The sequence below is a fragment of the Gopherus flavomarginatus genome, chromosome 3 (assembly GCF_025201925.1).
Source record: "Gopherus flavomarginatus isolate rGopFla2 chromosome 3, rGopFla2.mat.asm, whole genome shotgun sequence".
NCBI lineage: Eukaryota > Metazoa > Chordata > Testudines > Testudinidae > Gopherus > Gopherus flavomarginatus.
Window position 1 is genome coordinate 262,866,795 of NC_066619.1, and position 26,851 is coordinate 262,893,645.

Sequence of the window (26,851 nt, forward strand, 5' to 3'; positions counted from 1 at the left end):
TCTCACCACCAGAGTGACATAAAGGGACTGCAGCTCAGAAGCAAATCGGGCACACTGTAATTCGAGCAGATTCACCCTGTTGAAAGCATCAGAGATGAATTTGGCCTGTTGTTATGTCACTTTCTTTCTGCCTCCAAAAGCAGGTCTTATGATTTCTTGTTGTACTTTCTGGTCTGGAAGGAAATTGATGCTTTCTCTGTTAAATCTTCCTGGGATTTTTCTCCTCTCCCAACCTTTCTTCCCTCTGTCAATGGTAAAAGATGAGATAATGGCTTCTTGTCTTGTTAACTACTGCTATCAATCTGTGTACAAACCACTGGGCTTGTCAGAGGGATGTTGAGGGAGTTACTATGCTTGCCTTACTCTTGGAAATTTTGAAAGTGCCCAGTCTCTTAGAAACCTACGTAGGAGAAGACTCACTCCCCATCTAAATTTGGGTCTCCCACTTAGCCATCTCCTACAACTGCCTGTTGCTACTATTGGGAGCTATTTTTGCATCTGTATACCTGGGTATAAAATTTTACAGGAAATGCCGTAGTTTAAGATTTCAGAAGTTAAAATGTGGTTCCATTTTGAAAAGTGACTCTCTAAATTTCCTCATGAAGTTTCATGTCCATCTCTTATTATTTCCATATCTAATTCACTTAGTTTACAAGTCAAAAGATATATATATATATATATATATATATATATATATATATATATATATATATATATATATATATATATATATATATATATATTTTAAGCTAACAGTCCAATGAAGTCAGTCTGGGATCTGAGAGTAAAGCTTAGTTCTTTCTTTTTGAGGCATTGGACTAGTGATTCACCCCAGAATTAAAGTTTTGTTTGTTTGCTTGTGGTGGGGGATTTCTCTAGGACAGATCCAGTTTTATCCTATATTCCAAGGATCTGAGCACAGCTCTGTCCACAGCTAATTAATATGAATGTTTCAGTTGACATAATGTGAGAGAACGCTGGGAAGTGACATACAGTGTCACTCTTCAAGGGACTGAATATGCTGCCTTCCCAGTGGTCCCAGCCTCTACAAGTATTGGTAAGAAGGGGCACCATGTTGCTCTATCATTGGACATTGAAGCTGAAACTCCATATTTAAATTTTCACTTAAATCCTAACATAGACACCTCCATCCACTGAACTCCCTCTCTTCCCCGCTTAAAAAACCCCCCAAGTATTAAACCACCCCAAGTAGAGGGGTTTTTTCCCCCAAAAAAAGGAAGGAGGGCCAGAGATCCTGTTAAGTCCATGAGGGACTTTGCTATTGTTATTGATTTTATATGGAAGGCACTCAGATATTGCAGTGATGGGCAGCAATATAAAACCCTAAAATAGAAAGATAGATAATCCAACTGTGACTCAAAATTATAAAACATTATATATGTAAAATATTATACAGCAATTATTTCACATGGCACTTGCATCTCATTCTGGTTTGATATACATGATGGAAAGCTTCTTCAGTTATTTCTTTCTTAGCATTTTGTGTATCTCTCTGTTAAATCAGTAACTCATTCCAATACAATGTTTTTTTCCCCCTGTGTTTGTCATTTTCTGAGAGTAGAAATAACTCCTCCATTTGCCAATTATTTCTTAGTTTTACACTTGCCTGAAGTTGTTAGGCTAACATGCCCTTGGAAGACCTGGCATGTTCTATTTCAGCATCTCTTATAGATTTTTTTATCTCATTTTATCTGTAGAGATATACCATCACTTTAATCTAAGTTCTTATCAAAATAATTGTTGGCACTTTCTGTGAGATGATCCACACACAGCACTCTGGCTTTAGGGTTTGTAGCCAATATGATGGAAACTATTGAACATGAATTGCTTGCCTTGCTTAATTTAACATTTCTCATTTGAAACATTATTGGAACAATTCAAGAGTGACTGCAAGAGATTTTCCACTTGTTCATACAAAACCGATGAAGAAGGGCCTATGATAACCATTTGAACAGTTTTTCTCATGCCATAAGGGCAACTGGACTTCCATGAGATCATGCCACTTTTTTGTTTTAATCTGTACATAATGGCTGTTTGGGGCACTGCAGATCCTTTAAAACATGCAACCTGTTAAAAATAGGCCCTCCAAAGTATGTAAGGCATCTCTAGCTCTGATCTAAAGATATGTCTACACTACGAAATTAGTATCAGAGGGGTAGCCGTGTTAGTCTGGATCTGTAAAAGCAGCAAAGAATCCTGTGGCACCTTATAGACTAACAGACGTTTTGGAGCATGAGCTTTCGTGGGTGAATACCCACTTCGTCAGATGCATCTGACGAAAGCTCATGCTCCAAAACGTCTGTTAGTCTATAAGGTGCCACAGGATTCTTTGCTGCTTTTACTATGAAATTAGGTCGATTTTATAGAAGTCGATTTTTAGAAGTCGATTTTATGCAGTCTATTGTGTATGTCCACACTAAGCGTATTAAGTCGGTGGAGTGTGTCCTCACTACCGCGGCTAGCATCAGCTTACAGAGTGGTGCACTGTGGGTAGCTATCCCACAGTTCCCGTAGTCTACACTGCCCGTTGTAATTCTGGGTTAAGCTCTCAATGTCTGATGGGGCAAAAACTTTGTCACGTGTGGTTTTGGGTACATGTTGTCAGGCCCCCCCTCCTTCCATGAAAGCAACGGAAGACAATCATTTTCCATCTTTTTTCCTGGGTCCCGTCCACCGGACCCGCTCAGCCCGCTGTCTGCCTGCATGATTGGAACCCCAGGCAGGCAGCCGGCTGAGCAGCTCAGCCCACTGCTGGTCTGGGGCTCCATCTGCTGGCTCCTGCCAGCGGGGGTCCCACTCAGCCCCGCTCAGCTGGCAGACCTCGGTGAGGTCGATCAGGGTGCCTGGACAGACATGGCTATCCTCCTCTTAAAGCACTTAATGGGAGTGACTCCAGGTCATTCTCTTCTTTAAGTTTCATCTCATGGAGATTCAGTCCTTCCTGGAATAAAATGCGAGCTGGAGGCTTCTGCCTCAGGCTGCTCTCCCAACCGGCATTACTGTGCAGTCGCACCTACCCCAGCCTACCCCTTGCTCCCATGGCTCATGAAGCCTGGACAGTAGTAAGGAGCAGTTCAACTTGTGGAATGACAAATCCAGAACAAAGGATTGCACTCTATGGACCACATTAAGATTATTTCAGAGTCCTAGGTAGCATTTAGTCCCTATAAAAGGCTTCATGAAAATTTTCCCCCGCCCCTAACAAAAATGTTAATTTATCAGAGCAGCTGAGTGAGTAAGGAACCCGGGACTATAACTTAGAAAGAGCTTCCATGTTATTTAACTCATAATTGATATAATTCAAAGTAAAATTTGACAGTGCAGTCTGTTCTAAGACTGAAAATGCAGGAGGGGAGTCAGAAAATGGAACAATGACCTGTTTCTGCCCGGTTTTGAACTGGGGGTGTTTTGCATGTTAGGTGAACGTGATCACCTCTATACTAAGGGGCTTTTGCATGTAAGGTGAATGTGATAACCACTACACTACAGGGCTTCTCTTTTTTTGCCACAGACTCTTCCAAATGCACAGGAATGTTTTCTCTAGCTACAGAAGCTACCTAGTGCAATGTCTATATCTATGGCCTTCCTGCTCACAAAGCGGTCATGCCCCCGCCCAAGGCTGACACAGCACGGATTGCATGTGACACAGCGACCTGGCTTGGGCAGGATCGCTAGTGAGGCATGATACTTTTGCCGTTAAGCAAACACAGCAATTGTCTCCTGGCCTCTGGCACTGAATGCCTCTATGCATTACGCTGTGCCCTATCAATGCAAGAAGACTGCATGAGCTCGGAAAACATGTCATCGTGAGTGCATTTTTTCGCCTTCTAATCTGCGATAACCTCAGGGATGGAGATGATAAAGAGAGTGTAGAAACATTCTGCGGGGGCTGCATGGTCGTTTGTGCTGCTGAGTGCTGCTGAGTTTGCCATGCTGGCCAAACAGGAAATGAAATTCAAAAGTTCCTGGGGCTTTTTCTGTATACCTGGCTAGTGCATCTGAGTTCAAAGTGCTGTCCAGAGCGGTCACAATGTAGCACTCTGGGATAGCTCCTGGAGGCCGAATTGCAACCAAACTACCCCAAATTGGACCTGGCGCTGTCAATTTCAGTGCTAATCCTCTTGTCGGGGAGGAGTACAGAAATCAATTTTAAGAGCCCTTTAAGTTTACAAAAACGGCTTCATCGTGTGGGCGGGTGCAGGGTTAAATCGATCTAATGCTGCTAAATTCAACCTAAACTTGTAGTGTAGACCAGGGCTAAGATACATGGATTCATGAGCAAAGTTATCATCATTATCTTCTGAACTGTGGAACTGGGGATCAGAGTCTCATACTTCTACTGCAGTTTAGTAGCACCTTACTGCACAAGCAGTCCTATTGAAGTCACTGGAAGTGGAGTAAGTTACTATTCAAAGTGAGTAGGAACACCACCCTCTAGTCCTGACAAGATTTGAAACACTGTACCACATTCACCAATTTTGTATGAATTAAAGGGAAGAAAACCTACAAAATGTGTTGCTAGTTGTATTTATTTCAACTTGCTTACCTCACATGTCTAATGCTTAACACGTTTTCCCCTCTACCTCCACCCCATGAGTGCCGTTGCCTGCCCACTGTTGTTCAGTGTGATTTCATGCTTAAAATGTTCTGTTATACTTCCTGACTAAGGGCATGGCTATGGTGCAACTGGAGATGTGATTGCAGCTCAGGTAGCTAACTGTCGTCTAGCTGGTTTGTGCTAACTTTCGTCTAGCTGGTTTGGCTGAAGATAGAAGTGGACTAGGAACATGAGTAGGTATGCAGAGTTCTAGGCAGGCCTGTGCTGTCCACACTGAAATCTACACTGCTGCAGCTTTACTGCTGCTTTTAGCTGTGCTAGCTAAACTAAAGCTAACATGAGTATGCCTTTGCAAGCTGCAGTCATGCCTTCAGTTGCCATGTGGATACACCCATAGTATAAGTAGTTCAGATCCTACCTTTAAAACCTCATACTTCTTGGGTCAATGATTGATTTTTACAGTAACTTTTTCTGAGAAATGTCATCCACTGGTATACTTTTCTGTAGAAAAATATCTTCCATCTCTTCCATGGTATGAGACAGAGGCTGAGTTTTCTGCTGACCAGACAAATTGGTATATAGTAATAATCGTGGCACTCATAGCAAATTGATTATAGTATCTTCCATCATGAGGGATCCCCAAAGCGCATTACAAACTAGGGAATGCTTATGCTCCTCTTACTTGGATAAAATTCTAATTGTGTTTTGGGGGTCTGTTCCTTCTTCCCCGTCATCAATAGGAATTTTGTCCAAGTAAAGAGTGCAGGATCAAAGTACTCTGCATACATCATGAGAGATGTAACCACCTCTGGTGTAGGAGGGCAATAACCAGTGGTGGGTGTAGCAACAGTGTGTATGGGGAGGGTACATTTTGGTTAAGCCTTCCAGGGCTAATGCATGTTCCTTCAAAAAACGTCATGGGATCTTTTAGGTATATACAGAGCAGATACAATCCCAGGGTGAAATCCTGGCCCCATTGAAGTCAGTGGCAAAAGTCTCATTTAATTAAATAGGGTCAGGATTTCTGCCTTGGCTTTTAAGGTTTCATCTAAAAGATAGATACACAATAAACATCATGGAAAAAGGCATCATTGGACTCAATAAGATCCCGAATCTGTGCCCCACTGAAACCAAAGGTAGGAATAGTTCTTTAATGGAAGAAACAATCACAAACCCAGTATGTTTTGTTTATCTACCTCAGGAGGTTGGAGAGACAAGGTGGGTGAGGTAATATCTTTTATTGGACCAACTTCTGTTGGTGAAGGAGACAAGTTTTTGAGCTACACAGAGTTCTTCTTAGGGAAGGCAGGTTGGACTGAGCCAACTGTGGCTGTGACTTGAACCTGTATTTTATATCTAAATCTTAAAACATTAAACCATCTCTCCAACCATATCCAAAATAGATACATGCAAGTGACAAAAAATATGCATTCCACTCTCTTCTTCTTTTGATGTAGCTAGAAGTTTTGAGCACTGTGAAGTATATATATCGTGGAGAGAACAAGTGCCATGTATGAATCAATATGCAGTTGTCTTGTATTAGAGTTCTGTAAGTAAAGAACCACATTTCAGCATTTATTGTTAATTCAGTGAGGGTTTGTTAGGGTTTTTTCTGAATTAAATTAAATAAGTACAGTAAGTTTATTTAAAATAACACAAACTCCAATACAATATTTTGTCTTAAGCTCTTAAAAAGTGAAATTACTACTACATAAATATTATACTTGAGAGTATATTGCATTTGGGGAAAAAGTCTGTGTTGTATTTACTAGCACTGAGTTAGTAATGGCCCCACTTAGTGGAATAAGGAGGAATTTTATATATGTGTGAAATACTGACAACTCTCTTAGAAGTAAGCAGCTTACATAGGGAAGGTTTCAAACCTGTTTTTTAAAAAATAACATAAACAATATGCATTATAGCCCTGGTATCTGTGGCATTTTGATAGAGCAGGCCACAAGGACTTCGGGACCTATTTGTTGGGCCATGTCACGGGGTCGATACACCCGCCACTCTTTGGGGCGTGAGCAGGGTGCATTACAGCCCCGTAGTAGCATCTATAGGACTGTCCACAGTCACGGGGCTGCATGGCTCTGTGGCCTTAGTCAGTGATGCGACTCTTGCGATCAGGGCAGCAGGGCCTAGCATCCAGAGTCAGTAACGTGGCCCTGGTTATCAGGGCAGTGCAGCCTAGTGGCCAAAGTCAATAATATGGCCCCTGCTATCAGGGCGGTGTGGCCTAGTGGCCAGAGTCAATAATACGGCCATTACTAGCCAGGCAGTGCAGCCTAGCAGCCAGCATCAATAATACACCCCTGCTATCAGGGCAGTGAGGCTTAGCGTCCGGAGTCAATAATATGGCCCCTGCTATCAGGGCAGTGCGGCCTAGCGGCCAGAGTCAATAATGCTAGTGAGCTGGGCCACCACACCGTTTGGCCCACCCTCTCCACCGTGTTCCAAACCAGCGCCCTATTGGTGGCGAGGTTGCCTGCTACCTGCTCAGTGGGGAGCCTACCAAAACACATGGAGCCTGTCTCTGGTTCTACAACCGCTTCCCCGCCAAGTTTCCCTGGGTCACTTCCTACCTGATGCTCTGCACTTCGCCATCTCTGGGTCTCCGCAGCCTCTCCCATCTGTGTGGCATCCCGAGCCTGTGCTTTGGGGTTCATCTCTGGTTGGCCTCCACTTCCAGGAATGCAGGCAGTCCTCCCCCAGGAGTATTAGCAGCACACCTCCTTCCTCATCAGTGGTCAGCCCAGACTGAGCTGCTCTGCTGCTTTTTATATCCTGTCTCCAGTTGGAGTATGCCCAGCAGAGCTGAGGGGACCTGGCCTCCTCAGCCAAGAGGGAGGAGTTGATATACCCCATCACAGGCCAGATGTAAGGATTTCCTCAAGGGAGTTTCCTTACAAGGATTCTGTTCCTTCATGCATTGAAGCACCATGATGTTAGATATCAGCAACTGCTCATCTTCCTACAGAGTTCTTTGCTGGAGTCTTGCAAGGTTCCATTCTGTCACTCCTGATTTTTAACATGATTATATGGCTGCTGAGGGAGGTCATGAGCTCTTTGAAATGCAGTACTATCAGAGTTGATGTTCAGTTAAATTATTAAATTCAGCTTTCATAGACCCTAGTGGAAGCAGGATCTTGGATGAAAACAAGCTAATGGAAGCTTGATCCAGACAAGATAGCAGTGATATTAGTGGGTTAGATAGAGGGAGACATTTGGAGGAACTGACTAGATTTGTGACTCCTGCCGGTACTTAGGGGACACAGTTTTGGATTCTTAATGGGTCAATTGCCCTTCCCATGTGGTAGCATTGGCCCAATATGCTACCTGCAGGCTGTAGCTATTCCTTTGTGACGTGGAACTCTTCACAATTATCCAAGTCTGCGTCAATTCAGTGTGTGATGCTACGACGTACTATTTCCTGTTTCAGGAGAACATTCCCCTTGTAGTTCCTATATCAACCAAACAGTGGAGATGGGCTGGGAATTAGGACTCTTGATCTAAAATAAAAATAATTACATGTTTTATTTAAATCCTAACTGGGCTTTTAATCCATTTGATCATGTATTGCTGTAGTTTCTTTGGCTACATTGTGGTGACACCCACACTCTAAGTGAATGTAGCCTGTGATCTCGCTACTCTTATATGTTGGAGTCTCAAAAAAAGGATTTCATACCCATCATAAAATATGTCAAGATGGCCATAAATTTGGTTAAATACTGAATCTGAAATTGCATTAGCCCCAGAATAATAATTGCTGAAATATGAAACAGTTTAAAACATATTTTCCTGAGACAGTGAGTCCTCAGACAGTCCTAGTCATAGCTAATATATTTAATGCAGGAAAGGAAGCCCTGTTATCATGAGCAAATCCCTAATCACACTTTGCAGCATAATTTATTTCCATGGATGCATCCATTTAAATGAAGACTTTGCTATCCATTTTGCAAGTGATTTAGGCAGGGTGTTTCCTAGGACTTAAAGGGTAGAGCCCAGCACAGATACAAAATTTGTATCTGCATCTGATCCACAATCCACAAACATTTTCCACGGACCTCTGTGGATATAAAGCGGATATCCGCAGATTTTTCAAGGGTCTATTGAAGGGGACTAAATGCCGAACTCCCGCTGAAAACTCCCTTCGAACCTTGGAAAAGCTTTGAATACTTGAGAATGTTTTTATGATCAGCACAGCATATAATGTTGTTTTTTCTTATGATTCAATCAGAAATCTGAAAAGAAAGAGGAAACCAAGTGAGGTGATTGAATAACAACTATGGGAGTTTGAGTCCTTTTCTGAGCTCTGTCCCATATTTACTAGGGAATCTTAGGAAAAGTTGCTTAACCAATCTGTTCCTCCATTTCTACTATGTAAACTAAAAAAATAAGTACTTCCGTGTAACTAAGGAGTATGCTGAGGTACTTGTATACATTTAAGTAAATAACATAGCTTCAGTAAGGTGGTTCAAGGTTCAGATGGAAAGTCCTAAAGAAGTAATAGTATTATTATTAATGCAAAATAAGAGTCTCTGCTGTAGAGAAAATAAATATAAGAAAATATCATTCTATTTAATTCCTGTTAAATTAGTTCCCCCTGATTACGAGCCTTATCGGAGACAGAAATAGCCAGCATCCCTCAAGAACAAAGTTTAAATAAGTTAGCTTAAAAACTACTTTAATCCTGTCTTAACCACCAAATGATGCAATCAAATTAAAAAATGATGTGCTCATAAATGAACTTGGTACAAACATAATAAGTTGTTATGGCAACTGGAACACTGAATTTAAAATTATGGATCCCAAATTCTAGCAAACATAATTAAATGAATTTCTAAGGTAATTGGAATTTCTTTCAAAAGTTATTTATGTCGGCACCATCTTTCGCGGTTACTACAGAATTGATTTGATGGCTTTCTAATGAAATCTAATTAATCAAGTAGAATGTTTTACTAGCTAATGAATTAATATCATCTTGGTATTTATCTTATAATCATCACTTATACTGTCTTCACCATTCCATTTTTCCCTCATATGCTTTTATTGAATATAAATATTTTGCACGTGAGCAATTAGATTATGAATGCTTTCATGATAACCAACATCAGAGCCTTCATTTTTGACCTTTCTTGGGATCCCATTTACAGTGTGTCCTCATTTCTTTCTTCTAGAGAATGCTCCTTTAGTTTAACTCTGGTGTTAGGAGTTTGTTATAGATATAGATAACAGGACTCATGGGGCCAAATCTTGAAAGCAGCTCAGTAGGGTGGATGTCCACTGGGTGCTGAGCTGTTTGGAAAATCTGGCCCATGATGTCTCTCTCCCAGGCTGGATGTGGTTATTTTAATAGGTGATCGTATTTTCCTCTATTGAATATATGAAGCCATAGATTGTTACAGATTGGAACATGTGAACCCCAGAAGCTCAAGGATGAGTTATACTTTACCATGAGAAAGGTTGAACATGTGATGTGCGTGTGGTGTTTTATATAACATTGATCTTAGCTAGATGGATTCAAACCAGCCCCCATGTGCAACTATGTTTCTCCTTTGAGCATGTGGCCTGCTGGGAAGATATCATAGGTCCTGTCACTCCTGTTAGCTAATGGAAATTCTCCTTTAATTCATATAGTGGAGGTCTGTAATTTTGGCACCGAAGGGAGTAATATCTTGTCATAACCTATTCCCAGATTTGGACCTTAGTGTCCAAAATATGGGGGTTAGCATGAAAGCCTCCAAGCTTAGTTACCAGCTTGGACCTGGTAAAGCTGCCACCACCCAAAAAATTAGAGTGTTTTGGGGCACTCTGGTCCCCCCAAAAACCTTCCCTGGGGATCCCAAGACCCAAATTCCTTGAGTCTCACAACAAAGGGGAATAAACCATTTCCCTTCCCTTCTCCCTTCCAGGTGTTCCCTCCCTGGGTTCCTGGAGAGATACACAGAAGCAAGCTCTGTGAATCTAAACAGAGGGATTCCACCCTCTCTATTTCCAGTTCTGGAAACAGAAGTACTTCCCTCTTCACCCAGAGGGTATGAAAAGTCAGGCTAGTAAATCTAACACACACAGATTTCCCCCTGACTTCTTCCTCCCACCAATTCCCTGGTGAGCTACAGACTCAATTCCCTGGAGTTCCCCACCAAAGAAAAACTCCAACAGGTCTTAAAAAGAAAGCTTTATAAGAAGAAAGAAAAATACATAAAAATGGTCTTTCTGTATTAAGGTGACAAATACAGGGTCATTTGCTTAAAAGAAATATGAATAAACAGCCTTATCCAAAAAGAATACAATTTAACACATTTCAGCAACTATACCCATGTAAATACAAAAGAAAACAATAGAAACCTATGGTCTTCCTATCTTTGTACTTACAACTTGGAAACAGAAGATTAGAAAGCCAAGAGACAGAAAAATCCTTCTCATAGCCGAGAGGGAGTACAGGCAGAAGACTAGAACAAAGAACTCACACACAAACTTCCCTCCACCCAGATTTGAAAAAGTCTTGTTTTCTGATTGGTCCTCTGGTCAGGTGTTTCCGGTTACTCCTTTCCAAGTAAAAGAACATTAACCTTTAGCTATCTGTTTATGACAGATCTACTGCCCATGTTACATCTATGTGGATTACTTAATAAATGTAGCATCTGTATTTATGAACCCAAATTTTATTACAGTGTCTCCCACTTACTGCCTGAGTCAGAATCCTGAGTGTTCACAGTGATCCTTGTTCTTTCAGGACATCTGTCTATCTATATATCTATCGATAGATCGATCATACATAGTTTTATAGTCCTAGTAGTTTCACTGTTTTAATAGTTTATATATAGATGGGGCAAGTGAGGTAATAGCTTTAATTAGACCATTTTTTATTGATAAGAGAAACAAACTTTCAAGCTACACAGAGCTCTTATTCAGGTCTGGAAAGGTACTAAGAGTCTCACGGCTAAATACAAGATCAATCATATAGTTTAGCATAAGTAGTTGGCACATATTGTAAGGGACAATTCAAGAACAGGGGCTGCTCTAGTGATTTTGCTGCCCCAAGCACGGCAGGCAGGCTGCCTTCGGAGGCTTGCCTGAGGAAGGTCCACTGGTCCCGTGGCTTCGGCGTGCCTGCGGGAGGTCCGAAGCTGCGGGACCAGCGGACCCTCCACACGCACGCCTGCGGGAGGTCCACCGAAGCCGTGGGACCAGTGGACCCTCCGCAGGCATGCCACCGAAGGCAGCCTGCCTGCCGCCCTCGCGGCGACCGGCAGAGCGCCCCCCGTGGTTTGCCGCCCCAAGCATGTGCTTGGCATGCTGGAGCCTGGAGCCGCCCCTGTTCAAGATGAAGTGGCACCTAACCCTCCTGAAGTCCCAGGACAAAAAGAGGGGTAGTGGATTACAGATTGTTGTCATAAGCAATAAATCCAGTGTCTTTATTAAGGCCATGATTTTTAGTGTCTAGCAAAGTTATGAATTTAAGCTCCCAGGTTCATTTTTTGAAAGTGTTGTGCAAGTTTCCTTTGAGGCTGAGGACTGATGGGTCAGATGTAGAGTGATCACTTTGTGAAAAGTGTTCACCCACAGGTGAACTCTGTGGTGGTTTTGTCTTTTATCATTTTCCTATGTGAGTTCATTTGGGATAGTAGTGATTATCTATTTTCACCCATATAGTTGTTATTGGTGCATTTAGTGCACTGGGTGAGGTAGACCACATGTTGTGATAGGCATGTATAGGGCCTGTGCATCTTGAAAGGTATTTTTTGTTGATGTTGATCATTATAGCAGTGAAGGTATGTCCAACAACTCCATCCAGGAGTACCATGCTGGACTTCCCTTCCATGGTACCAATTCAGACAATGATGGATCTGCCTTCTGATGTATGGGATCTATGTGTACCAACCTCACATACTCCCCAAACACAGGGATGAACTGAGACCTTTACTTCCTGAGGGGTATTTTTGCCTTACTGTACTTGCAATCCCCTCTTCTATCAGGTCTGGTCTTCCTCAGAGACATCGGTACAACAGAGGAAACCATTTAGAGGAATCCATCAGAGGAACCTCCACTGCATCTACAAGTCAGAGCATTCTTCCTTCAGCACTGCCAGTAGAACATAAGCTGATTTCTGCATCAGAGTAATCCCATGTTCTGGACGAGCCTGCACCCTTTGAGAGAGACCAGTCTGGACAGAACCTTTAGGAGAACTTGGAGTCGTCCTCCTCTCAGACATGACAACCAAAGGGACCTTTGAAACTGAATGCTTTGAGGACCCCCACAGCTTATTATCTCTTTGTATCAGCCTTAATTGGGACCATGGAATCCATATACTAGACACCCGGGATCCATGCAGGAATCACAGCAACCACCTTCCCTAGCCAGTACCAGCAGGCTCCATCAGAGTACGTGGCAAAGGCAGATCTGATGGTTCCAATGGGGGTATCATCCTCTTCACCCAATGAAGCTATTGCTCAATTATCCCCATCTCCACAGGCAATACCAGGAGCTTTTACAGAGGGCTGCAACTGATCTCACTTGAGGGAGTCTGTGACATGCAGCATAGACTCCTGGACATCCTTCAACCCTCTAGCCCTAGCAACATGATTCTCCCAGTGAACAGAGCCATTATAGAACTGACTAGCTCAATGTGGCACACTCCTGCCTCCTGTGCTCCAACTCAAAAAGGGTGGGAAAGCATTATTTTGTTCCAGGGAAAGGGGCAGAGTTCCTGTTTACCCACCCCGCACCTAATTCCTTGGTAGAACAGGCAGACACAGAACAATCCAGATTACAAGACTCCAAGTCAACCCATCTAACAGGGTGATAAATGCCTTGACCTTTTGGGGAAGAAGGTATTTTCATCTACTAGCCTTCAATATAGAATTGCTAACTATCAGGCTCTGTTGGTGAAATATTATTTCACAAATTACACTAAATTTGTGGCATTCAGAGATAAACTTCCCCAGGAGGACAGGTCCTGATTCCAGCCTCTTATCAATGAAAGCAAGCTGATGGCTAAGACATTGCCACAGGCAGCAGTGGATGCAACATGTAATGCATCTAGAGCCATTGCCCCAGTCACTATCATGAGGTCCAAATTGTGGCTTCACTTTTTGGGGTTTCCCTGGGAGGTTCGGAATACCATTGAGGACTTACCCTGGCTGAGTCTAATCTCTTCAGTGAGAAGATCAATGAATCATTTCACTCCCTTAACAACTCTTGGACAATCCTCCATTGATGCCATTACATACTGTCCCCCAAACCTTCGGTGATCATCTCACCCTCTTTGTGCACAATTGGAAAGCAATAACAACAGACAAGTGGGTACTGAAATTCATTCACTTCAGCTATGCTATCAAGTTTCTCTTCCCTCCCCCTTACAAATCCCCTCCTCATCCCCTTTTTAGGGACCACTCTCACTAGGAAATTCTCCGTCAGGAGGTGGTTTCTGTCCTTCAGTAAGGGACTGTAGAGCAAGTGTTTCATCACCATCAGGAAAGAGGTTCTACTTTGTCCTTTCCATAAAAATGGAGGTCAGAGACCCATTCTGTATCTTCAACAGTTAAATGTGTTTATTTACAAGTCAAAATTCTGAATGATTATGTTGGGATCAATAACCCACTCCTTAGAAGAGGGCATGTGGGCTGTGACATGAAAGGTGCATATTTTTGTGTAGACATTCATCAGTCTCCACAGAAGATTCCTTGGGTTTCTGGTAAGACAAGAACACTACTAGTTCAGAGTACTTCTGTTTGGACCAGTCACAGCATCCCAGGACTTCACAAAGGTCTTCTCAGTAGTGGCAGCTGAGGTGAGACAACATGGTTACACCATGTTCCCATATCTGGACAGTTGACTGCTAATGGGCAAATCCAATCAGGAAGTCCAATCAGCAACCATATTTTTATTCAGTCTCCTGGCATCCTTGGGAGTCTGCATCAACAAAGAAAAGTCCACTTTGACTCCCACAAACACTATATACTTTATAGAGGTGACCCTAGATTTGATCTCAGCCACGGCCTTTTGACCTATGGAGAGTTTCCATTCCATGAACAACTTGAAAAGAAAAGTCACTCTCAGTCCTCAAACCATAGTCAAGGTCTGTCTTTCCCTACTAGGACACATGACCTGGTGTACTTACGTAACTCCGTTTTCTAGGCTCCATCTCTATTATCTGTAGGTCTAACTCTGATCGTTTTACTCTCCAGATGGAGACAACATGAACATCAAGGTGACAGTTCCTGCCATGGCTGTTTTCTTGTCCACAGCAAGTGCACGTAGGAATATCTTTCATTGCACCCACACTCAATGTCAGCATTGTCATGGATGCATCCCTCATAGGATGGGGATCCCAGATGGACCCTCCAGGTTGCATATCTATCTACTAGAGCTGAGAACAGTCCCCCTAGCCTGTAATGCATTCTGTTCACTTATTTGGTCCCACCATATCCTGGTAATATTAGATAACATGATGAGTGTATTCTACATAAACAAACCAGGTGGAGCAAGATCCTGTCTCTGTGTATAGAGGCAGTCAGCTTATGGAACGAGTGCATTAGAAACTGCAAAACACTCTTGGCAACATACCTGCCAGGTGCACAGAATTCTCTGGACGACAGTCATCAGACACCTCTCCACAGACCACGAATGGAAGTTACACAGTTCCATCCTAAAAAAGATTTTCACCAGTAGGGAATGCCATCCTAGGACCTGTTTGTCTCACAGACAAACAAGAAATTCAGCCATTATTTCTCCAGAACAGGTCTGGGCAGGGATCTAAGAGTGATGCTGTCATAAACAGATAGCTAAGGGTTAACGTCTCTTTCACCTGGAAAGAAGTATCTGAAGCACCTGACCAGAGGACCAATCAGGAAACAGGATTTTTTCAACTCTGGGTGGAGGAAAGTTTGTGTGTGAGTCCTTTGTTCTTGGGTCTTCTGTCTGCCTCTCTCTCAGCTATGAGAAGTGATTTCTGTTTCCTGCTTTCTAATCTTCTGTTTCCCAGTTGTAAGTACAAAAAGATCAGATAGTGAGTTATATGGTTTTTTCTTTTGTATTTACATGTCTACAGTTGCTGGAGTGCTTTAAATTGTATTCTTTTTTAATAAGGCTGTTTATTCAATATTCTTTTAAGCAATTAACCCTGTATTTGTCACCTTAATACAGAGAGACCATTTTTATGTATTTTTCTTTCTTTTTATATAAAGCTTTCTTTTTAAGACCTGTTGGAGTTTTTCTTTAGTGGAGAACTCCAGGGAAATTGAGTCTGTACTCACCAGGAAATTGGTGGGAGGAAGAAGTCAGTGGGAAACCTGTGTGTGTTAGATTTACTAGCCTGACTTTGCATTCCCTCTGGGTGAGGGGGGAAGAAAGATTGACTCTCGGTAATTCTGTTTTCCAAGGCTGGGAACGGGGAGGGTGGAATCCCTCTGTTTAGATTCATGGAGCTTGTGTCTGTGTATCTCTCCAAGAACACCTGGAGAAGGGAAGGGAAAAGGTTTATTTCCCTTTGTTGTGAGACTCAAGGGGTTTGGGTCTTGGGGTCCCAGGGAAGGTTTGGGGGAATCAGAGTGCCCCAAAACACTCTAATTTTTTGGGTGGTGGCAGCTTTACCAGGTCCAAGCTGGTAACTAAGCTTGGAGGTTTTCATGCTAGCCCCCATATTTTGGACGCTAAGGTCCAAATCTGGGACTAGGTTATTGACAGATGCCCTTCTATTATTCTGGACAGACCACCTGAGGTATGCCTTTCCTCCCATTCTACTACTGCTCCAGGTGCTGTGAAAGATTCACCACAACAAAGCTAGAGTCATTCTCATCATACCCAAGTGGCCCAGACAATTCTGGTTCCCCGAGTTGATGTGGATATCAATCTACCCTCCAATTGCCATGTGATCCTTCCTGGATCTGGTGAACCAGGAAAATGGCAAGACTAGACACCCCAAACCAGGCCCTCTCTGCCTCATAGCCTGGTATTTAGATGGACATCAGACTTAGAGTGCCACAGGACTCTTTGTTGCTTTTACAGATCCAGACTAACACAGCTGGCCCTCTGATACCAGACTTAGAGTGTTCATGTTCAGAGAACATTCAATCCATTCTTAATCAAAGCAGGTAAGAGTCAACCAGGAAATGCTATTTGGCTAAATGGAAACATTTCTCCACTTAGATGCAAAAGAATCATTTGTCCTCAGATTCTGAGGGTACTCCTGCTATTCTAGACTAAATCCTTCACCTCAGGAAGTTGCACCTTCTGTTAATTCACTGCAGGTCCAACTAGCAGGAATTAGTGCCTTCCGTCCTTCAGTGGATGACTATACTGTTTTTTCTCACCCAACAACCCTCAGATTCCTGAAAGGCTTCACTGGAGCCTTCCAGCTGATAATGAAACCAACACCACAATTTCACCACAAGCTTGCACTTTTCTGCTCTTGAAGAAGAAATGGACGTTACTTACCTGTAACTGGAAGTTCTTTGAGATATGTCATCCTTATCTGTATTCCATGACTCACTCTCCTTCCCCTCTGCTGCAAATCTTATCTGATTCATGGTGAGAAGAGGGACTGGAGCGGGATCAGTTCACACTGCCACTTATACTCTTATTTCAGAACAGAAGGAAAACAACTGTGCAGGTGTGGAACAGCAGACACTGCTTTCAACAAATCTCTAATCTCAGGTACATGAAATGCAAGCATACCCACATGTGGAATACAGATAGGGACTACACACATCTTGAACAAAAAGTAACCTCTATTTATGTCAGAGCTGGAACATGGCACCCCTGTGCAACAAGCATCCATTATGAATAGTCAGTAGCCTGAATGTTCTTGAATGGGATCTCTGACCTCCACCTAAACAAAGCTTGTGGACATTACCTGCTCACACCAATGTTTGTATGCTAGGTTGACAGTTACTGACTCACTGTACCTGGTCACCATCAACTAGTGAAAGTTCTGGGCATAGAAGGAAGTAGAGGGATAGTGTGAATAATATTGAAAATAAATTAATGGTGATATACCTATCTCCTAAAACTGGAAGAGACTCTGAAGAGTCATTGAGTCCAGCCCCTTGCCTTCACTAGCAGGACCAACTACTGATTTTGCCCCAGATCCTTAAGTGGCCCCCTCAAGGATTGAACTCACAATGCTGGGTTTAGCAGACCAATGCTCAAACCACTGAGCTATCCCTTCCCTCCTATGTATTTGGTCTGTAGAAAATCCTTTTTTCTGAGTCAGCAGTCAGGCATTGGACCCATGCACTTGATCACACTTCTTGGTACCTGTGTCAAAAAACAGAAAATATGAACAGATTGAAAGGTTCCATAATGCCCAGGTGGCAAACTGCTTAGGAAGGAGTCACAGAGGGAAATATCTGCATTATTTTAGTACCGTGCATGAAAAAAAGAACAGACGTCTAACATGGCAAAAGGCATTTCATGCCTGCCAGCCCAGCAAGTCATACTGCAGTAGGCACTGTGGAAAACCATGAGACTACCTTGGTAGTCATTATCTAGAGTATGTAACTCCAATATGAAGATCAGCATATAGCAAACTATGGCTCCCTTGTCAAACTGAGCTACAAAGGAGTGAGTCCTATAGATCCTGATGAGCAATCTACATCCTGAGAAAAACAGATGCCATAACTTTAGGATACTACCCCCATTGGTCCCACAACATTTTTGAGATTTTGTATATGTTGTTTCTGCCCCTGAGCTGCTCCTGGGTCTTTGGGGCACAGTTAGAGGAAAGAGGACAGAAGACAGGTCATCTAACTGCTCAAATCCCAGAGCCTGGCTATATATTATAAAAAGGAATAAAAGAGGCAAACTGGAGAAATGCGTGTTTCTATTTAATGAGGGACTTTGGTATTTGCCAGTGAGACACTGATATCCCCCCTCGTGTGTTACGGCAAAGTTTTCCGTGAGTATTCACAGCTCTATCATTATAATGTAACAGCGTGGGCAAAATCCACATCTCTGCACTGGGCCTGAATAGCAAATGTGGAATTACAAGTGAAGAGGGAACAAATCCTCCCTGAATCTTTAGCCCAGTGGTAGGCAACTTGTGGCCCATGAGCTGCATGCAGCCCATCAGGGTAATCCGCTGGTAGGCCGCCAAACAGTTTGTTTACATTTGCATGGCTGCCCGCAGCTCCCAGTGGCTGCAGTTCGCCGTTCCCGGCCAATGGGAGTTGTGGGAAGCGGCGTGGGCCATAGGAGCTCTGTGGAAGCACTGAACAGAAACTGTTCACTTCAGAATCAGACTTAAATTCTTTGGCAGTTAAGTCTCATGAGACTGAATGAGGCTCTAATTCAAAACACAGATATATCTGACTTTTACCCAAATAGAGTCCTTATCCTTGCTAATTTTTTGCTGGATGTCATACTTACTCATTTTGTTTTGGAAATAAATGGCCTCACTTTGGACATTGTGACTGCTTTGAAAGCACAGGCCAGTTTTTAAACTTTTGTGAAGTTCCAATTTTGCTTAGAAGGAAATTGTCTATTTTGAGCTGTCTTTACTGCATCTTATGGAGGTACTGAGCCTTTAGATGTAACTCTTTAGGGACAGGAGTCAGAATTTCTTCATGAAATGCACGGATGAAAAATAATTATGAACAATAATACATGCTTTACACTTGTCCCAGGTTGAATAGTAGTAATATTACCATTTTATGGCTAGGTAAGGTAAGGCACAAACAGACTAAGGAACTTACATAGAGGTCACATAATGAATGAGTGGTGGAGTTGGAAATTGAATCCACCAGTCCTGACTCCCATTCCACTTCTCTTATGACTAACACTCAACCAATGCATCTGACAAAGTGGGTATTCACCCATGAAAGCTCATGCTCCAATACTTCTCTTGGTCTATAAGGTGCCACAGGACTCTTTGTCGCTTTTTACTCTTCTCTCATTGCAGAAACTCAAAATATGTAAACCATAAAAGGGATAATAAACTGAAATGTCAGGCCCTCATTAAAATCATGTATATTTCTACCTCAGTCCCAGAATAGTTTACTGGAAAAATAGTTCTCTAATAAATGAGCAATACCATTTCTTAGGGTTCGGTAGACAATTAACAGATGTTTTCTCCCCATAGAGATCTCCTGAAAATGTATATCAAAAGCAGGGGGAGAGGGAAAGCAGATAAAGAAGCAGCACTTCTAGTTTCAGCAGAGGGCACTGTGAATAGAGGGGAGGAAGTGAATAAAAATAATAATTAGAAATCTGTGAAGATTGCTATTGCTCTTCCACAAGGTTTTTACTTTTGCTCTTTCCGTTCAGAGTCTTTGGACACATCAGTTATCGTTCAGACTGGGAGCTGGTGAAAGTAGACTTCAGACCATCTTTCCCTAGGGAGTGCACAGAAGATGACTATGAATCTTGGGACCTCACAGATCTACAGGTACTGGACACAGAAGGCTCTTTTATTAATAATACATAGTGTTTGTGTAATGCTTTGATATTCATTGTACTGCACAAACATTCATGAGTGTGGATTTCAGCACCCAGTTTGACAACCCCAGAGTGATTTTCGGAAGGATGAAAATAGTCCATTACTGTTTTTTATCAGTGACATCAGAATGACTTAGTCATTGTACAGGAGATAGATTTTGTGTTTCTTTTATAACATGAACTGGGCTGGGGAAGAAGGAAGTATACCTAATTACTTGCCACAGTAATAGGTGGTCATGATGAATTGTGGAAAGTTAGCCACACACTGAAAATTAAAACCCATCTCACTGATTGAAGCAATTTGAACATGCAGTTATATGTTCTGCCAACTTCCCAACCAGGCACTATACTCATATGTAAAGCACCAGAAGTAATTCCAGAATCTCTGTGGACTAATCATGTATTAGAGTCTAGTTGTTTTGGGCAATACAGTTCTGTACTAATTCATTAATGCTATATTTCTCTCAGTATCCTGGCAAAATTTAATTTTTGGCAGCTACATTCTCTGTAGTATTCTCTTTACAGTGTATTGTTTGTATAGACCACTTTGTGATCCTTTTGGATTAAATGAGATATATCGGTGTTAGTCATGATTCTCACTATCATTGTTATTTTTACTCTCCTCCCTGTGAAATTATTCCCTTTTCTCTATCTGTGCCTCTTTCTCTGTTTCTTCTTCATCTGCCATTCTGTATTATTCCAACCGAACTTTCCTTCAGCACTTATTCATTGGATACATTATCACTACTGCTATACTTCTCCTCACCTGGAGCGTGCTAGGTATGTACTTAGAATGTAACATAGCCCCTAGCCTTAATGAGAAAAGTACATTGAGACAGTGGAATTACGCCTCTCCATGGAGTTTCAGAAACTGGAAACTACTGAAATTATTTTAAAAATTGATGGAGTATTTAAAAATACCCACTTACCTGTACAGTAAGTGTTTAAGTAACCGTTCTCCAGGCAAAAGTACCTGAGCAGTGCATATAACTGCAGAATTGAGGCCACAATTACCCAGACATTTTAATACATATCCTTAGACTTCTGCCCTTTAGAAAATATATCTCAATATCCGGAGAAGATTACTGTTTTCCATATTTGTATTGTGAATGATTCAGATAGAGTGTTCAAACAAAAAGAAAAAAAAGAAGCGGTTGTTATTCATTATAATGCATCCTAAGCGTACAGTTGCAGAACTGTGCTATAGAAATAAATCACCGTCTCAAACTATTAATCACTATTGCTATTATTATTTATTTGTATTACAGTAGCACCTAAAGACCCAAGTGAGATCTGGGCTCCATTGTGCTAGGGAGCTGTACAAACATATAGTAAGGGACAGTCCCTGTCCTGAAGAGCTTAAAGTCTAAATAGGCAAGACAGACAGGAGGGTAGAAGGGAAAAAAGTATTAGTATCCCCATTTTACAGATGAGAAGCTGAGGCTCAGAGAGATTAACAAGATGTTCACAAGTGACAAGATTTCAGAGGTCTTTGTTTTTGAGTGCCCAACTTGAGACATCTTAAATAGGCTTGTTTTACAGAAAGTGTGGAGTAAATGTCATGTGAAAAACCAGGCCCCTTTAAGGTGTCTCACATATGGCACCACAAATCAAAACACTCAAAACCACTAGGCACTTTTAAAAGTCTTGACCTAAATACCTTGCCAGAGTTCACCCAGGAAGCCTGTAAGAGAGTCAGGAATTAAACCCAGATTTCCTGAGCCTGAGTCCAGTGCTTCAGCCACAAGACCAGCCTTTCTCTGGCTACAGTCTAAGTCACAAGTGAGTGGACTTCATGACACTACAATTTGGAACAAACACAGAAAAACAAAACTTCTCATAGCTTTGCTTTTTACACTCCTGTGCTTTAATGTTCAGGGTGATCGCTGCATCATGGGTCAGCAGAGAAGTTTTCGGAAGAGGAAGATTTCATCCTGGTGCATTAAAGGGAGGAGTGTCACATCTGCTCTCACATCCAAAGTTTGCGAGTGTACAAACTCTGATTTCTTATGGTGAGCCTTTCTATGGATTTTCAGGGTTATCCTAAAGATGAAGTGTGTGAGAGTCTGGGATGTGTAAACCCCACACCTTTCCTAAGCTGAAAACAACAATAAAACATCCCAGCAGGATCTGAATGAGAGATTGTTTTCCCATCTGTTCCTTTTTAAAAGGCAAAATTACTTCAGTAGTCCTATTACTGTTTATGTTGGTGGGTTTTGCAAGCAATTATATAGAATTTCATAGCGTGGCAGAGAAATGCAGAACTACAGAAGCTGAGTGCTATGGAGTTTCTTTTGAAAAACAGAGCCACAAAAGCACCGACATTTTTGAAGTAAGGTGTTGTGTTTTGTTTTGTTTTTCCACCTGACTAGACAAGTCCTGATGTTTTACTCAGGCAAACTCCCATGGAGCAAAATTTGAATGATGGTCAGAAGATTTGACCTATTGTATTTAATACAAATCCTCTCTAGTTCTGAGTGAAGTGGAGAAAAAAGAGTGGTAAAAGAACCCCTTTAAAAAAACTAAACTGCCAATAGAGCGAATTCTATGGAACTAATTTACAAAACGTTTTGGACCCAATTCTGCCCAGAAATCACTGCCTTAGAAATCACCCTGAGGGCAGAACTGGGCTCAGCATGTTGTGTGTTGGCTTGATACAAGATAGTATTCAAAAATAGGTTCTCCCTCACTTCTATCCAACCACAGAAAAGAGATTTGCTGATAAAGAAGGGGCGCTAACAGATTAATTCGGTTTGTTTTGCAGTGATTATGGATTTGAACGTTCAGCACCTCTGAAATCAGAATCCAGCAAGTGCTTTGCTAACTTTTGGTTTAATCCAGAATCACCCCCTGAAGATTGCGTATTAGGGCGGGCCTATGCGAGCAGCACAGGGTAAGTATTTGATACTTTTACTAGCATCCAGGGGGAAGAGCACTCCTGCAGAGGATTACAACATAGCCTTCGGGAAAAGTAATTAAATACTCTTTATAGTTAAATTGTTTACATCAAAGTTGTCCTTAGGTAGGTTTAGTGTGTAGGAGGGTTTCAGTGGAGGGAAGGGCTAGGACTTGCAGGAAGGACCAGGGCACTGTCAACTTAATTTTTTTTTAAATTGATTAAGCCCCCTTTAAATGGTATGTCCTGATTTTTAAAAAAATTTCTTTTAAAAAAAGGTTTTAAGGGTTTTCTGTGATCCTTGAAAGCAGAAACATCAAACATACAAAATATGGCCAAACCCAAGTGCCCACAAATCTTGTCAAACTCCAAAAATCATAAAATAGGCTTAAAAAATAAGGAGATTTTGAGGGTTTTTTTTTTTTCATTTCTTTTGTGGTATTTAAGCCTTTAGGGATGTGATGAGCTTTACAGTGCTACAAGGTGTAAAGACTGTCGAGCCACAGCCTGCCTGGCTGCTGGCCTCTGAGTGAAACCTGCTACTGGGGTCACATTTTCCTGCTTTTCTTTGCAATGATGAGAGTTAGAAACATACTTTTTTGAAAACATGAAAGCTGAGATTCTCAGGTAATCACATGCTTCCAGGAGCTGGTGCTTTCAAGAAAGCAGCAAACACCAAGAGACTAGTGAAAAATCACTGTCAGCAATAATGCACTGCTTCCCATTTGTCTTCTGTATGCACCCTTAATTGGTGTCTTTTCAGTTTCAGGGTTGCTGCTACTATTACTAGTAACCAACTTCTTGCAGAGTCTGAGCTAGAGCATGTGAATGTGCTCCCCACAGAGCAGCGCATGACAGATGCAACTCGCCATGTAGGGAACAGTCCTCACAGGCCCCAAATAAACAATCAGAAAAGAGAGAGAGAAATATTTTTCTCTAAACTCTTTTCTGATAATCTTAGGAGTTGCTTATAACAATAGTAGCTACACATTTTTCAGATATGACTTTTAAGTTGACAATGACCCTTTAATTTTAATCCTTTAATTTTATTTTGGAGAAATTTACTCTCTGATTCAAATAATTTACAGTTTTCGGAATAAGTATATATCCTCGCTCAGCTTCTCATGCTCCTTCTCCATCCCCTCATGTCCTCAGGGGTAAAGAATTCTGCAGAGAATGGATTCTTTTCCTAATCCTATGGGGAACTGAGAATCAAAGGAAAGCTTTACCGAACTGTAAACAATAGAGCACAGAACATACACACTACAATGTACTATGATTTCTATGCTGAGAATAAGTTGCAGCTGGCAATAACATCATCTTTCTCAGCTGCATAGATTGGGACCAAATGTTGAAATGTCAAATGAGGCAAGAAAATCAGTTTGCTGGTATTTGCTTTATCAGTGAAAATCCATTTTTTGTTTGGTTGGTTGGTTGGTTTTGGTAGTGAATGACCACTGTACTATAGCATGTTTGAACTCAGAAGAATGAAACGTCAATTGTGTTAAAAAGAGTGGTTAAAAATAACAAACCTGAACGAAACTGATTCTTGCACAATTGCAGTATAATCCTGAGTGCTTCGTTGTTAACCCTCAGCCAATCTTTGTCAAGATTTATTTTTTTATTCTGTTATGCAAAATTTGTATTTTAAAGTGTTTTAAGAGCCATGCAAGCATAGAGTAGTTCATCAGCACTGGAATTAGCTCCTCAGTAATGCAGAAGCTGTTTAATCTGATTTCCATCTGATCTCTGGGACATTGACCAGACCCACTGAGAAGTCAATTACCGTGTGGTAGCCATTGTTATACTGTCCTGCAGTGCCCCCAATGGCACCCACCTGTTATTCCCCAGTCCTGTGTGCTCACTGCTTATTGTTTTATGCAGGTACAGGAAAGTGGTGTCTAATGTATGTGAAGGTGGTATCGACTTGCAGCAGAATCTAGCCCAGCATATGTGTCCACTGATCGCTCCCAAAAGACTGCAGATCAGCATTAAAGGAGAGAGCCTGGCTGTTAAACCTGGAGAGGATGTCACCTTTGTAGTCACACAAGACCAGGTAATGAAGAACTTCAGCCTCTTAAAAATGTCAGCGCTGGTTTAGAAGTTATTTCTAGGCACTTGTTTCTCTCCTCTGTGGCTGGGTGAACAGGTATTAGCCCCTGGCTTAGAAACAGGTGCACAAACCATTCCGTTGCTATTGCTCCATCCATTGAACCAAATGGAAGTATTCAGTGAACTACACAAATGACAACTCTGTCTAAAAAACTGGATTCATCCCCTCAACAGTGTTTTTCTCCACTGTTCCTTAAAGATGTCAGCAACTTTGAAAATCTTACCTTAAGATTAAGATTGAGTTAAGTGCCAACTCCCTTGATCTGCTTTGAATATTCCAGTTTCAGTGTTAGAGGGGAGTCAAGTGAGATGTAAAGAAATTGTACTTAAAATCACGTGGAAAGCAGAGTACAGACAACATTAATACAGATAAATGTTCAGCCTCAGTAAAGACATGGGGAGGTAGGGGGTATGATGAAGCCAAACAGCCTGAAGTAAATTCATGCATTTCAGCAAGGCTGATGACACAACCCGTGTCTCAGATTCATTCCTGCCCACAGATGGGGATTAGCCATCATGTCCCAGATTTTCAGAAGGGTACAGCACCCACAGTGTTACAGTGGAAGCTGCTAGTGGCAGATTTGAAAATCTGGACTTTATTTCAGTGCCTAAAATAGGAGCTCTTATCTCTTTTTTAACCATCTGGCCCCAATTGTGGGTACTGGACACTTGAAAATCTGGCCCTGAGCTCTTTTGGTCTCACCTATTAAAAAAGTAAATCACATCTTCTTGGTAATCAGGTAAAACATAAGATAAAATCACCAGGAAGTAAAGGATAATGACATCTACTCTGTATAGTCCTTATTGACAGGTTTCCCTGTGTTGCCTAAAAGAGGCAACATCTTAAAGGTGTGACCAGACTATAATAGTCTGATCTGTAGGATGGAGCAGTCTCTTCTGTTATGTCTGTGGTTCTTAACACTTACTCATTCAGTGCCAGATTCTGCCATACTTTCTCAGGTTGAGTACTACTTTACTTTGACACTAATCCCATTGATTTCAAAGAGTCTGAAAGAAATTCATACATTTCAGCAGGCCGCCATGGTACAACCATGGACACTGATTCATTCCTGCAGAAGCCAATGGGAATACTTGCAGAGTAAGTTACTACTTAATATGTGTCAGAATCTGGCTCTAAGTAGTTATTGGCTTAGCTATGGTAAGGTCAGATATATCTCCATTTCTTTTCCTAATTCTCTGTGCTGTCACCATTTCATTGTTAGTAAAGAAACAGCACTTGACTATTATCTGAGAGCTCAGTAATTTATCATTTCTGTTAATTGTGATGGGGCATCTAAAAATATGATTTTTGCCAGGGTAGGAATTCTGAGGTTTGAACGTGTTTCTCTGTCAACTGGCTGAACACCTAGGACATGCAAAGATGCTCAAAGGTCACAAATGGTATTCTCGCTCTCTATTAGTGATAGCTATGCATAATACTCTGAACTGTAAGTCTCCTTTACAAGAAACCTAACAATTTGCTGCCCCCTATGGCTGAGAATCAAAAAGTCCATAACATTAGTTAGAAACAGAAAGGCAAGTATTGCACAAAGGACCAGTTAGATCTTCTGACAATTAGTGAGCTTAGATCCATTAACACCAAAGAGATGTAATATTATATCTATCTGTCACACACCATTTTAGTTTATTGCTGTGTATGAATGCCTGTTCTTAGTTTCATAGGAGTGAGGGGCTTTGGCTCACACCTGTGTTTGTCTGGGTGATACATTACTGAGTTTATAAATAGTAATAATATTAATAACAAGAAGAAGACAATAAGCTGTCCCAGGCTCTGCTCGCTCAATCCACAAAATGCATGAATA

The 26,851-nt window shown here is 41.6% G+C and overlaps 1 protein-coding gene across 1 annotated transcript in view; it reads left to right on the top strand.

Moving 5' to 3' along the window:
* The window catches only part of SORCS2 (sortilin related VPS10 domain containing receptor 2), an 859,447-nt gene that overhangs the window by 805,799 nt on the left and 26,797 nt on the right, over positions 1-26,851 (top strand). Inside the window, exons 15-18 of the mRNA XM_050948134.1 lie at positions 19,850-19,970; positions 21,899-22,032; positions 22,785-22,913; positions 24,801-24,972. Coding sequence (XP_050804091.1) covers positions 19,850-19,970; positions 21,899-22,032; positions 22,785-22,913; positions 24,801-24,972 — 556 coding nt within the window. The remainder of the gene's footprint in view (positions 1-19,849; positions 19,971-21,898; positions 22,033-22,784; positions 22,914-24,800; positions 24,973-26,851) is intronic.